This window comes from Molothrus ater, chromosome 4 (assembly GCF_012460135.2).
Source record: "Molothrus ater isolate BHLD 08-10-18 breed brown headed cowbird chromosome 4, BPBGC_Mater_1.1, whole genome shotgun sequence".
NCBI classification, from domain to species: Eukaryota; Metazoa; Chordata; class Aves; order Passeriformes; family Icteridae; genus Molothrus; species Molothrus ater.
The window spans coordinates 71,163,441-71,177,393 of record NC_050481.2 but is presented as its reverse complement, the minus strand read 5'-3'; the positions used below and the strand labels follow the sequence as shown (position 1 = coordinate 71,177,393).

Genomic DNA, 13,953 nt, shown 5'->3' with positions numbered 1-13,953 from the left:
CTGCCGTTAATCTTCAGCAGATCAACAGCCCAGCCTGTAAAAGGGCTTCCAACACTCACTTTGGCCATCAGGCATGGCACCTTTTAACTGTTCTTAGAACATGTTTCAATTAGGAGAATTTAAAAACTTTCCACAATGCTTTCTTACCTCAAAATGGGTGCTTTTTCTTCTTCAGATATGACAGTTACCACAGAGATCATCCATAGTGGTTTATCTCCTCCTTTAGCATTGATGGTAGTGGCCTTCATCCACCTACTTTCATATTTTCAGTGTGTTACAAGACACTAAGGAAACATCAATTTCAGTTGTGTCTATAGAATCCTGTTAATCTCCCTAAACCTGAACAGAAATATTTCCTTCAGTGAATGACAGAAGTTGATTTATTATTTATTGAACTTACTACAGAAACACAAGACAGCCTTGATGCCCAGAGAGCCCCACAAAGCCTAACCATGAAGGGCTCAGGCTTCTGCAAATTTATAGCTTTAAATCAATACAAAATGTATGAAAAATTCAAGTGCAAACAAAAATCAATAGACACACACATGGTTGTCTCCTACAGAATTTCTTCTTCAAATCCACAGGTAAAAAGCAAGGAACTCTATGGACAGAGGCTGAGAGAGCTGGGATTTGTTCAGCCTGGAGAAAGCTCCAGGAAGAAATTCCAGCACCTTGCAGTACCTAAAACAGCTCCAAGAGAGCTGGAGAGAGACTTTGGACAAGGACGTGAAATGACAGTACAAGGGGGAATGCTGTCCCACTGACTGTAGGCAGGGTTAGATGGGATATTGGGGAGAAATTGTTCCCTGTGAGGGTGTAAGGTCCTGGCACAGGGTGCCCAGAGCAGCTGTGGCTACCCCTGGATCCCTGGAAGTGTCCAAGGCCAGGCTGGATGGGGCTTGGAACAACCTGGGACAGTGGGAGGTGCCTCTGCCCTTGGCAAAGTGGAGAACAGACGGATGAAGTTACATCAACCTACAAGGAAAAGGGAAAGCACTCCCTCCATGTTCCCTGAGAACCTCCAGCCCAGCCAATCTCACTGGCACTGCAGAAACTCATGTAAAACCTGTCTTACCACAGGACACTGCTTGAGGAGCCCAGGTCTCCAACTACACAGTGTGAGTCACCAAACCCTCACGTCTGCACTCATGCTTCAGTCCCACCTGCCCTGGGATTTCCCACTGGAAATCAGTGGGATTTAGACAGTGGGAATACAGCAAAGGATGCCTCCTCCAGCACCACATCCTAGCTAATTGCACATCTTGCACTGCAAGCAAGCAAAGCTCAGGCACAGAAGCCTCTCTGATGCCTCAACCAGCTTTGATCTGATAACACAATTTCCACATTGTGATTTCTTGTCTTTCCATATCACATGACAAATTCCCATAAGTGCTGAATAGAGAAATTAAGATCACATTTAAACTCCATCACTTTTAACACACAATACCCTTTTTCATCAGCCTCAGTGAAGATGATTTAGGCATATTTATAGTAACATTAACCACATTTCTTCTGTAGGGCAGTATTATTCTCAGAACAGACAACTGAATACCAGTTGCCATCCAAACTGTCATTAAAATATGCTTCCAAACCTACAAATTCCTATGTAAATAGAGTCATCATCAGAACATCTTTAGACCATATAAATAATTTGCCCTAATTAATTGATAGGAAAACTGAACCAAGGGGATTAAATTATGAACTGCATTGATTCCTGAAGTCTGTTGTCATCTGTTCTCAAGGGTACAGTAAAGTTAGAGGCCATAAAGTCATTTCAGCTTTTCCAGCCAGACCACACATTCCTGTTTCTACCAGAAATTCAAATCCCCATCCTCTCACATTCAAACATCAAACTTGCATAGAAATTGTTATTGTACCATTCACATAAGGCAATTCTGCTGGTACTGACATTTGCCTGCTGTCCCAGAAAGTGTTATCAGCTCAGGTACTGAGAGAAGCTGAAAGTGATCCACAAATTACTGGTTTAACATGCTTTCAGTAGCACTAGAGTTTTCTTTGGGCTCATCAGATAAATTCAGATAAAACAAGTTAACAGACTATCAGAGTATCCACAAGAAAATTTTAAATTCCAGTAATATTAATATGGATGTTTCAGAAAAAGTGTGCATAGGCGGGAGGTCAAATCCTGGTTTTGACTTTGAACCACACCAACACCTCCTCAAAAAGATTCATCCTCCAGAAGTTGAATGAGGGCATACTTAAACACCCATTACTATTCCCAAAATGAAAACCAGTAACTTTAAAGAGTCACTGCAACCTGTGCTTGTGAGAAAGACACTGACTGACCCAAATTTATAGACTGCCTGTTCTGTGTTTCAGTGTAATAAATCAATCCCTTAACTAAAGTGCACTGACACACTGTCAAACAAGGAGGCAGCAACTATACATAAATGCAAATGCAGAGTGTGTCTTGAACAACAATACATTTCAACTTTTTCAACAAAACTAAAAGCAACTCACCCAACAATTCTGCCTGTTCCTGATCTCCCCTTGAAAAAAATTAAAATTAAAATAACCAGTGACCTCAAAACTAATTATTTCTCACTATATTATTTGGAATTCAGTACTTCTCTTCCAGCAAGCCAGCAACATCAATCTATGCTCACAATTTGGATACAGCAGTATACTTTTTTCTAGCAGCACTAAAATCCTTAATAGGAAACAATGCTGGAGTTTTCCCTGGTTTTTGGGCATTTTTTTCTTGTAGCACTGGCCAGCCCAGTCAGCACTTCAGTTCCACACTACTCTGCAGCTCGGGTCTTGCAAAGGCTGGAAATTCTGCAGCGTCACCTTTGATGATTTCACACAAGATCCAAGTATGTAGCAAGCAGACACTAAGAGACCTAAGCTCTGAAATCACTCTAAAACTCAAGTGACACTTTCCACTCTGGATTAACAGGAGATTGACTGTGTAAATTAATCATTAAGAAGACAGGTGCACAACTCTGGTAGGAAACATGTTGCACCTTGCTGCAAAAAACCTTCACAAAACCACCCTGAAAAGCTTCTTTTAGAGGAACTCAAACATGTTCTTGATCATAACAAGCAATGAAATCTAAAAGCTGTGCTCATGGTAAACCTGAATCATGGATTTTCCCTAGATAGTGTAATTATATTCAAAATATCTGGAAGCAGTGACATGACACCAACACGTAGAAAACGACTAAACTGTGGCAGGAAAGAGATGATGACACAAGCACAAAGAAACTGAGGGGGAAAACTAAAAAAAAACCAAAAAACAAACCCCACAAAACAAAACAACCACCAAAAACCAAAACCAGAAACCAAAACAAACAAACAAACAAAAAAAAAATTAAAGCCACTCAATGCACAGCTAATCCACTGCAGGAGTAATTTTTTTTCATTGCAATGACTGAAAACTAAATAGCTTTTAATCCCAAAGTAATTGAAGACATTCCTTCCCTTTGCCATGAAAAAATATTAAACCCAACCTAAGTTTTCTGAATGGAAAAATACCTCTCACTTTCTGTATTTGAGTTTATAAAAGGAGTTTACAAAAAAATGCTAATTCATCTGCGCCAAGCTTCTTATCCTTTGAGTAGACAAGCACCACCTTGGAGACAGATATTAAATTTTCAAGCAATACAAACACTAATAAGAAAGTCTTCCAAAGAGTGTTTTCCTAGCACAACTTTTTTTTTTCCTTTCAGCTTATAGAAACTAGCAAAAAAAAAAAAAAAAAAAAAGGTTTCCGAGAATCAGGAAACAGAGGGCAAAGGCAAATAATAGAAAATCTGGGATTTTCACAGCTGTATTTGTACATCCTGCATAAAGCTGAGCAGCACTGTCTCGTGGTAAAGGTCATTACAGATAATTTTCACCCCAAAGATGATGTGCAACACCCTGTACCTACACGAAGCAACAACCTCCTATTTAAATTTTTGCAACACGCACTGAGCACACCCAAGCTAAGTTTGTGTACAACAGCGCTTTCACCTCTGCAGCTGTGAGCCCAGCAGGCACAGCAGGGAATAAAAGGTAGTTTACACACTAGAAAACCCTTGGCTGGAATGCCCAGACCACCTCTGTCAGCATGGCATCCCTTAAACCAGCTTAATTCCACTTCTGCATTTTCAGGAAACTGAAAATTCTGAATCTGGTGATACTGCGGGAAACTTGTTTCAGCAAGTGAAGCCACAACCAGGACCAGGAATATTTTCCAGATCCTGGGGTATCCAGGAAGTACTTCAAACAATCTGTTCTGATCAGCTGCCCCTCTTTAGCAGGAATATTGCTCAATTCATCAGTAAAACATTTATATTATTCTTCATCATGCAAGATGCACTAAGACACTTATTATCAGCCCAAAACAGAATCCATTTTCTTTCAATTATTCTCCAAATCCCCCACTATGCCAATGTCCCAAATTTAGGTTATCAGATTGCTACATAAAGCTTGTTCTGTGTGCAATTAAGGGCTCTTAACAACCCTAATGATGTCACAACTCCGCAATAAGGACAGAGCCCTTACATTCTGAATATCCCAAGCCTTTCCCATTCAAGCCCAATCCATGCCTGGAATCATCTGTATGCAGCACACATCCACCAAAACCCTGCATGCAACCTGCCTCTCTATCAAATAAATATTTATTTTAAGCAAAAGGAGGAAAAGTGACAGTCTCAAGTAGATCTAAAGGAACTACTGTGAGGATCAGCCACGAACAAAGCAAGGGAACAAAAGCAGGAAACAAAAAGCAAACATCCTTACTGCTCCAGTGTTTCGGTGACTAAATGAGTATTTCATTCAAAACTGTGCACAAAAGCAAATTATCGTCTCTGTTCACTGCTGTAAAATTGATCACCAAATATTCCAGCCCAGCTTCCAAAATGCTGCAGTGGTTTAATGGGCAGATGTGAGCATGTGGCTGTGCAAAAGCAAAGCACTGCTGTAGTCCTTCTTATGGTGAGTTCCAGTTTGGAGCAGCTCCCTCCTCCCCCAAAACTACTTCACTTGGGCCTGTTTTACTCTGTTTATTCACTATGCTTTAGAAGATGTGATTTAAAAGCTCCTACTTGCAGGGAGTATTTTGAGTGCAGGAAAAAAAGAAGCAAAGCTCTATCTGGTCAAGAAGGTAATTCTAAGTGCTCTGCTTAGAACTTCAAATCAGAAAAAAATTCTTCAAGGAAACCATTCAAGAAAAGAGGACCCAAGGGTATCCTAAATTAATACAGTAAGACAACAGCTTGGTCAGCAGCAGAATTACTGCTAAATATAATAAAAATCCTACTAAGTACAGGATTTTCAGCATGGATTTCATAAACATGTTAGGTGTAGGAAGCTCAGAGTTTGAAATTTGATTGCTCACAAAAGTTTCAGAGGAACAAGCCAGGAAAGTCAAATCCATCACATACATTTCAAATATTATTTAAATTTATCAGAACACGGGATAAAAGGATCACTGGTCCTAGATTTTTTTAATTAAAGAAAACAACTATTTTCTGTGAAAACAGTGCTAATTTCAGTCATTTTTTAGTATTTCAATATAAGTTATTTATGTTAAATGTAAATTGATGAAGATGGTAACAAACCCTGGTTGGACCTGAGCTTATTTTATTGGTTTCCAAGGGAAGCTGTGGCTGCCCCATTCCTGGAAGTGCTCAAGATCAGGCTGGACAGGGCTTGGAGCAACCTGGTCCAACAGAAGGTGTCCCTGCCCACGGCAGGGGGTTAGAATGAGAAGAGCTTTAAGGTTCCTTCCAACCCAAACCATTCTGTGATTACTTTGCATCCAAAACGAAAGGAACAATAGAGACTGAAATACTGGAAAAATCTAGAGCAGTGTCAGACAAGTGCTAAGGGACTCGGGCAGGTATTCCCTGATCTTTACAGAAACAGAGAAATGACGCAAATGGTGACTGCTGCAGATAAGGAGGCGTTTAGTCCAAGTCAGTGATATGCTCCTGGATTTGGCAGGCACAGGAATGTTATCCTTCATCTGCTCTGTTCCACGAGGTCTCATGCTCGCTCAGACGTGCTCAGCAGGAAGACAGGAACAGGACAGGACTTCTCTCTCTCACACATGGAGTGTTCAGTAATTCCAACCACTAAAGCTCCAACAGGCAAGGCACTGGATGTTTGTGAGGCAGAGATGATGGGGAGGATCCAGCACGAGCTGTTTTGTCTGACTGCTCTGAATTTTCCACTACTGCCTCCTTACTATAAAGCACTCTGAAAATAAGCAGTGAGCTTACTGCAAACATTAACAAAACCTCCCGCAAGTCAAATATTTATGCTGCTCGTTCAGTGCACGGCAAAAACTGCAGAACAACTCAGATATTTCAAAAATACTGAATTATTTCACAGGTGAAGTTTAGCTCTTAAAAGAGCCCTAGTAAAATATCAGATTGTCCAATAAAACAGTGAGAGGAGCAATAACAGAGAATTCACATTAAATATTACCCACGAACTTCTCAATGAACAGATCATTTAAACAGAATCATGGAATGGTCTGGGTGGGAAAGGACCCCGAAGACCTCCTTGACCTTCCACTGGACCAGGTTGCTCCAAGCCACAAAATAGATAATATTTATATATTATACACAGGTATGGATAGACAGAAATATAGATATGCATTCATAAGGATATCCACACATACCTCCAAGAACTAAATAAAAACATATATTTGTTCTTTTTTTCCTCAGTGCATCATTAAAATTGATGATGTTTAAGTATTCCCTACTCAAATAGCTTCTTCTTTTTTACTAGGGCACAGTGTTTGAGCAAGTCTTTCATTAAGCAGCAAGGAAGAGAAAATCATTTTAAAGCACAATAATACCCTAATGAAAAGGGAGGAACAGAATGGGGATCAGGCACAAATGCAGGCCCCAGATCCAATTTGAGCACTTAAACTGATTTGACTCAAATTGCCAACATCCTTGGATCTATTAAGCATCTTCCTGACCTTCTTAAATCTACAAATGCCTCAGGTAGCTTCCTAAAGACAACAGCTTGTATTTAAGCTTTTGACCAAAAGTTCTTATTTATTTAACAAAGAGAATTGTGATGGTTCTTTTCCAGCTCACACCTATCTCAGGCAGTGATTTACACAAACCTAGAGTTAATTCCTCTTCACTGTAATATTCTTTGGCCAAGCACACTCTACTACCACCAAGTCCTTCATAACATTTAATCAGCAACACGTAACTGGTCCCACTGTATTACTAAAAAGGGAGTTCAAAGGATACACGATACACTCTAATCTGTTTTTTACTCCCCAGCTGTCAGGTTGCATGGCTAACCCCTGCTTAGTATTTGCCATCTCCCACCACAATAAGAGTATTATAATGAAAGGAGCACTAGTGCCTTTACACACAAAATCCATATTCCTGGAATAATTTGGTATTTTATTACATCATCAAAATATTATTTTCAGCTACCATCAAACATCAAACTGCCCATCAGTGAGCCTACACACACAATCCACATGCACTACCTGTTGAAGAAGTCAATCATTATCCTGAATTTGTTAATCCAACCCTTTACAATCTCAGGACAATAAATGGAAGTGAACCAGAGGTCATTTCTTGCTCTGTGCTTTACTTGCCTTGTCTGGTGAGGAGGGGCTGGGGGAACTGGGAGGGCTCAGCCTGGAAAAACTCAAGGTCAGAATGAGAAGAGCTCATTCTCATTCACTCCCTAAAACTACCAGACAGAAGGGTGCAGCCAGGGGGAGTCAGGCTCCGCTCCCAGGGAACAAGAGACAGGACCAAGAGGAAATGGCCTCAAGTTGCACTTTTGGTGCGGAGTTAGACGGGATACTGGGGAAAATGTCTGCATGGAAGGGTTGGTCAGGCACTGGAACAGACTGCCCAGGAAAGTGGCTGAGTTCCTATCCCTGGAAGTGCTCAAAAACACGTAGGTATGGTTAGTGGTGGTCTTGGCAGTGCTGGGGGCAGCTAGACTGGATCATCTTAGAGGGCTTTTCCACCTTGAATTCCATCTGCTATTCAGGCAGCTGGCTGACAACTCAGTTTGGGCAGGATGAGAGGTTGTGTCACTGAGCTGCAGACAGTGCTTTGAACAGTCTGTTAACAAAGTGTGCAGCCTCTTTTTGATTGTACAATAATCACTGCTGCCAATTTCGCTCTCAAGTTTGAAGCTCCCACTGCTCCAAATGCTATCTCAGGATGCTCCTGCAGCTCTGTGACTAGGGAATTTCTCATCCCTCCCAGCAGCAGCTCCTCTCCTGCCCATATCATGGCAGCTCGAAGCCCACAGCAGCCTCCAGCCAGCCCAGAGCCCTCTGGAGGTTTATACTGAAATAGAAGACACAAGCACATCAGGCACATTCTGTGTTTTCTGTTTCAGCTTCTGTTAATACCAAGATGTTTATCTTTGAACAACTAAAGTGGCTGGTTCTTAGAAAAAAGTCACCTGAAGTCCTCCTAAATCAGCCTTCCACCTGTAAAAAGAATCACTGATCTGGGGTGTGTTACTCATACATCTAATTGCAGTCTAAAAAAAAGATTTCCCAGGGAAAAAGGGAAACGGAATATTAGAAGACTGCAACTCAATGCTACAATGTTCATCCTTCACTGTGAACACAAGAAGATGTGAGAGATTAGTAGGTTGGTGAAGCACAAGGTGTAACTTTACAGTGTAAATGCAAACAGTCAAGGCCACAAATACAGTCATCATATCCATCTAGATAAGACAGGATGATTAACATGCCAAATTTAATTACATCTCTCAGTCCAGCAGATAAGCACATAGAATACACTGCACTTAGAAAATAATTTTCACCTGCCCTTCTACTTCCCATTTGTACCTATGGCATCTAATAACACATGAAGTCCTTTAAAGCCAAACTCTTGACAACCGTCAACCAAACAAAAACGTCCTGCAGAGCCAATTCTACAGGAGACAGAGCAAACTCAAGGCATGTGAAAGAAGACACATGACTGCAAAACTATGACCATTGTTTACATTTCTCAGAGCTCCAAGTTTAAAAACATGACTAGAAATTCCAACTCCTTAATAAACTAATAAACAGACAAACCTACAGAGAAAAACATGTATTATATTTTCAGGCAACATTTTAGACTAGAATTATATGCAAGAAAGAAAAAAGAAGCTTTATCAAAACAGGTAAGAGGATAAAAGTTTGAGGTTCTATTAGCAGTAAATATATACCAATTCTTTTTTTTACTTGGCATTACTATTCGGAAAAGAAGTCTCTCAAATCCAGTCCCCTAAAAACCACAAATAGCCTAAGCTTCTCCAAGAGAGTAACAGGTATGAGGCTATTCCTTAAAGCACTCTCCCAGCTAAAAGAAAATGCTTTTCATGACAGCGGCAGAAAGACATTAAAAAGGCAGGTCTGGACTTCCAGGGTTTGCCTAGCCTGGAATTGTTTCTATACAAAACTCCTTTCAAACTGTTTGCAATACACATACATCTACAGATGGTCAATAAACATGAATAAAAAAATTAAAGTATTTTTCTTCCATGAGTTCAGGTTATATAGACAGTTACCCTCCTCCCAAATCAATAAGGAACATCATCGGAGGGTGCTTGGTACTTTCAGCAGCTCCCCAAGAAAGCAGTCACTGCCTAGGAAAATCATCCTTTTCTCATTTCCTTCTTTTCCAGGAATCAGCCCTGCCAGGGAATTCACCTAATGCATGCAGACACACATACTGGCTCTGCCACTGCCACAGCTGACGAATCCAAGGCAGGTAACCATCTTACAGAAATAAATCCTTGCCATAATACAGAAGCCAGGGAGCATCCTCAGCCTATTCCCATGAAGATTTCCATTTTCTCATCCAGTGGGATACACCTCAGACACACAACCCAACTGAGTAACTCAACACTAAAAGAACGGGCCCCAGCACTGCAGAAAGGCACTTGCATCAGTATATAGCCCAAAAGTCACTGTCCTGTGCAGACACCCCTCATTCCCACACACAGTTGTTTGCACTTGGCCCGGACCAGTGCAGAGCCAGGGGATTCCATCCCCCTGCCCAGAGCCCTCCTTTAGCCTTTTTTTCCTCAAAAAAAAAAAAATACTCTGAAGCAGCAGGACTCTCCCAATACCCTCTGTCCTGTTTAATCCCCTCCCACTGCCCAGTCTTGTCTCCCCACAAGCCCAGGAGCGTTTTCCCACCAGGCTGCTAATCCCACTGTCCCTCCCCAAAAGCCAGCAGCATTACATCTCCAGACGATGAGCCTCCCAAATGCCAGCTACTCCCATAAGGATACTGCTTCTCTCCCCTGCACCTACTTCTCCTGAAATAACCTTTAACCAAAACCAGCACCTGCTGATCTGCGAAGAGGAGCTTCCTCAACCCCCCTCCAAACACCTCGAGAGTCTCCACACCGCCCTAACGCCCACTTGCACGCCCTTCTCCTCCAACCTGTTCTAAGCGTGATCTAGTCCCATCCACACATTAGTCCTTCTCCCCGCCCAGGAACTGGCCCCACACCCACGCTTGTCCTCCTCTGTCCACCTGCTCCTCACTGCTTCCATCGGCTCCACATCCACACAAAAAGCCATCCCCATTCACCCACCATCCTTACACTTCCATTTATAAGTTCCTAACCCTGCTGCCAAAAAAATATCGCCATACCCACTCCCCTCCAGCTTTACTTTCTGTCTGGATCTACTAAAACTTAAACCCAACATTTTCCTGGCTCTGCAATCCATCAAACCCAGATCCCCACTGATCCAGTGCCCTAAAACCACATCCCTGCTCCTACACAGCCCCTTAGAATCACAACTGATCACCAGTAACACCTGTGAAACCCCAGCCAACCAACATGAAAAATTCAGCCCCCTTAGAGATGCCTCTCTGCATAACAAACATCCTGTACTCACCAACTGGGGCACTAAACATCCACATCCCATTGCTCTGAGAGCTCCCCCAGGAAGCCCAACCACTCACCTCCTCTGGGGAGAGCCAGACCAAGTCTTCCACACTGTCACCCCATCACCCTTCAAGCCTGTTTCTGCACACCCACCTTTCCCTCTGCATCCAAATCCCTTCTGTCCCCCTTCATGACTCCTGCCCATCCCTTTACACCCACATCCCCCTGAATCAGGCCCATGCTCACACCCTCACTGCCCAGAGACCCATCCCCTACTGTCCCCTCAAGGTGCTCCTATCCTGCCCTAACACCTGCATCCTTACCATCACCTGCACCTGCCTCTTGCCTTTATCATCACCTGAGTGTCCCTCACCATTCCTTTGACCTGCCACTCACCCTTAGTGTCACTTCCATCTACCGCTCACCTTTCACCTCACCTGGTCCCGCCCCTCACCTTTACTGTCACCCGGCCCTTCCCCTTGCACCACGACCCTGCTACCCTCACTCCCCCCTGGACCCTCCTCAGCCTCCCACCCCCGTTTGAGTGCCCAAACCTGCTCCTCGTACCCACCCCCCTATTGCCCTCAAGTGCCCCTTAGGGCAACCTGACCCGGGCCCCCGAGCCACTGCCGTGTGTTCTCCTTCCTCCCTTGCCCTGTCCCTCCCGCCCATCGCTGATGTGGTTGCCACACTCTCTCCTCGGTACCCCAAACCGGCCCGATCGCCACGGTCCAAACGAACTCCCCACCCAAACCAGCCCCTCACTTGAACCAGACTTTCATCCCCGTACCCCAAACCTAACCCCTCACTCCTGAACCAGCCCCGAACCTCCAAACGAGTCCCGGACCAGCCCCGACCCCCCGTCCACACGGACCGCCCGCGTCCCCGCGCTTCGTGCCCCACCGCAGGGCACGTCCCCGCCCCTCGCCCCGCGGGGGCTCACCTGAAGCGCCCCCCGCAGTGCTGGCACTGGTCGCCCACCCAGCCAGGCTGGCACTCGCACTGCCCGGTGCCCGGCTGGCACCGCCCGCCGTTGGCGCACGGCTTGTCGCATTCCTTGGAGACCGCCACCTCCTCGCCGGCGGCGGCGGCGGGGCCCAGCACCAACAGCAGCAGCAGCGCCAGCAGCGGCGGCGGTGCCGGTGACCTCCCGCCCCGCCTGCCCGGTCCCCGCCGCGCCATCTGCGGCCGCTGCCGGGTCGGAGCGGGGCGGGCGGGGGGCGGCGGCACAACGCGGACCATCGGCCGCCGCGGGGCCTCCGCCGATCCCGCTACGGTGGCCGCGAGTGGGGGGGGAACCGGGAGGGCGGGGTCAGTGACGTCACGGCACGGCCATGGCGGCGGGGAGGGGGCGGATCAGGGACTCGCAGTCACAGGGCCCGTGCCGCTGATTACAGTCTCTAGTGTAGAAAGAGTGGAAGCAGTTCTATTCTGCTACAGCTGCAGAGCTCTTCACTTAGGGGTGAGTTTCTCATCTCAGCAAGGTTAACAAGCACAGTTTAAAGCACATGGCAATTCCCAAACCATGAAATGGCATTTCCCAGGAAATTAGTCGATTTAAAACTGAGCTGTAAAATTAAAGCCCCTTTACTGCTCCCCATTAGTTAAATATTACAGGTGAGAAAGCAGCAGCTGGCACAGATACAACACCAGCACTGCCCCTGTGAAAGGGGCAATAGGAGTAACAGAATCAGAAGCATTGGGGCAGGAAAAGCCCTCCAGGATCACCCAGTCCAACCTGTGACACCCCCACCTTGTCCAACAGCCCAGAGCACCGAGTGCCGCATCCAGGCCTTCCTTAGGCACCTCCAGGGATCGTGGAGGCTCCACCACCTCCCTGGGCAGCCCCTGCCAAGGCCTGACCACCCTTTCCAGGAAGGAATTCCTGCTGCTGTCCAAGCTGAACCTCCCCTGGCCCAGCCTGAGGCCGTTCCCTCTGCTCCTGTCCCTGTTCCCTGGAGCAGAGCCCGACCTCCCCGGCTGTGCCCTCCTGGCAGGAGCTGTGCAGAGCCACAAGGGCCCCCTGAGCCTCCTCTGCTCCAGGCTGAGCACCCTCAGCCGTTCTTGGTGCTCCACAGCCTTCCTCAACTCTGTTCCTTTCCCTGGGCGTGTTCCAGCCCCTCAGTGTCCATCCTGAACTGGGGGCTTGGGGCTGCCCTGCACCGGAGGTGCCCCAGCAGTGCCACACGGGGCACGGGCACTGCCCTGGGATGGAGCAGCCCATGCTGGGCTCCACATGGACAATGGACATGGGTTGGCTGGGGGTCTGTCCCACCAGCATCCCAGGGTGTCACCGTACCCCAGGTGAGCCCGAAAAGGTCTCCTCAGAGGTGGGGTTGTGTCCCCCTACATCGGGAATGCCCCCCCACATGCTGTGAGAGTGGGCCTGAGGCACAGGGAGACCTCGAGGCAAAGGGGAGGGAAAAGGAACTGTTCAAGGCTGAATGGGGCTCTGAGCCACTGGGGAAGCTAAACAGAAAGAAACTGTTCCCTGTGAGGTGTGAGGCCCGGGCACAGGTGCCCAGAGCAGCTGTGGCTGCCCCTTGATCCCTGGCAGTGTCTCAGGCCAGGCTGGACATTGGGGTAGCCTTTGCCTTTTCTGCTTGAGGCCTCAAGAAGGAGGATGAACTCTTGGGTTTTGTTTAAAACTGCTGAAGTGGGCTGACCTGGTATTCAAAGGCAACCAAAACAAAAAAGGTGTGAGTGTTGAGAAATAGGTTGCAAATCCCTTGTAGGCTATACAGAAATGGAGGCACAGAGAGGCTATTTCTACATACATCTATATTCCTGAGACACAGACAGCCGCCAGCATGCCCTGAATCTGTGCATTCAGATACCCAGTCATTTCCCAAGGTGCTGCCAGAAAAGCCAGTCTGGCTCTGAGAGTCAGCCAGCTCAGGATACAGGCAGTGCATGACTGCTCTCTGGATTGTCACTGTGGTGGGGTGACCCTGGCTGGACACCGGGTGCCTCCTAAAACTGCTCTCACTCCCCTCCTCAGCTGGGCAGCGGAAGAAAATACAATGAAAGGCTCATAGCTAGGATAAGGGCAGGTAGAGATCAGTCACCAGTTACTGTCATGGGCAGAAGAGATTGAGGAAA

At 46.0% G+C, this 13,953-nt stretch overlaps 1 protein-coding gene across 1 annotated transcript in view; it reads right to left on the bottom strand.

Annotated features, from left to right (window-relative positions):
* The window catches only part of ATRN (attractin), a 157,896-nt gene extending 145,788 nt beyond the window's left edge, over nt 1–12,108 (bottom strand). The window contains exon 1 of the mRNA XM_054514571.1: nt 11,795–12,108. Within this exon, the coding sequence (XP_054370546.1) occupies nt 11,795–12,093 (299 nt within the window). The 5' untranslated portion in view covers nt 12,094–12,108. The remainder of the gene's footprint in view (nt 1–11,794) is intronic.
* Between the last annotated feature and the right edge of the window lie 1,845 nt (nt 12,109–13,953).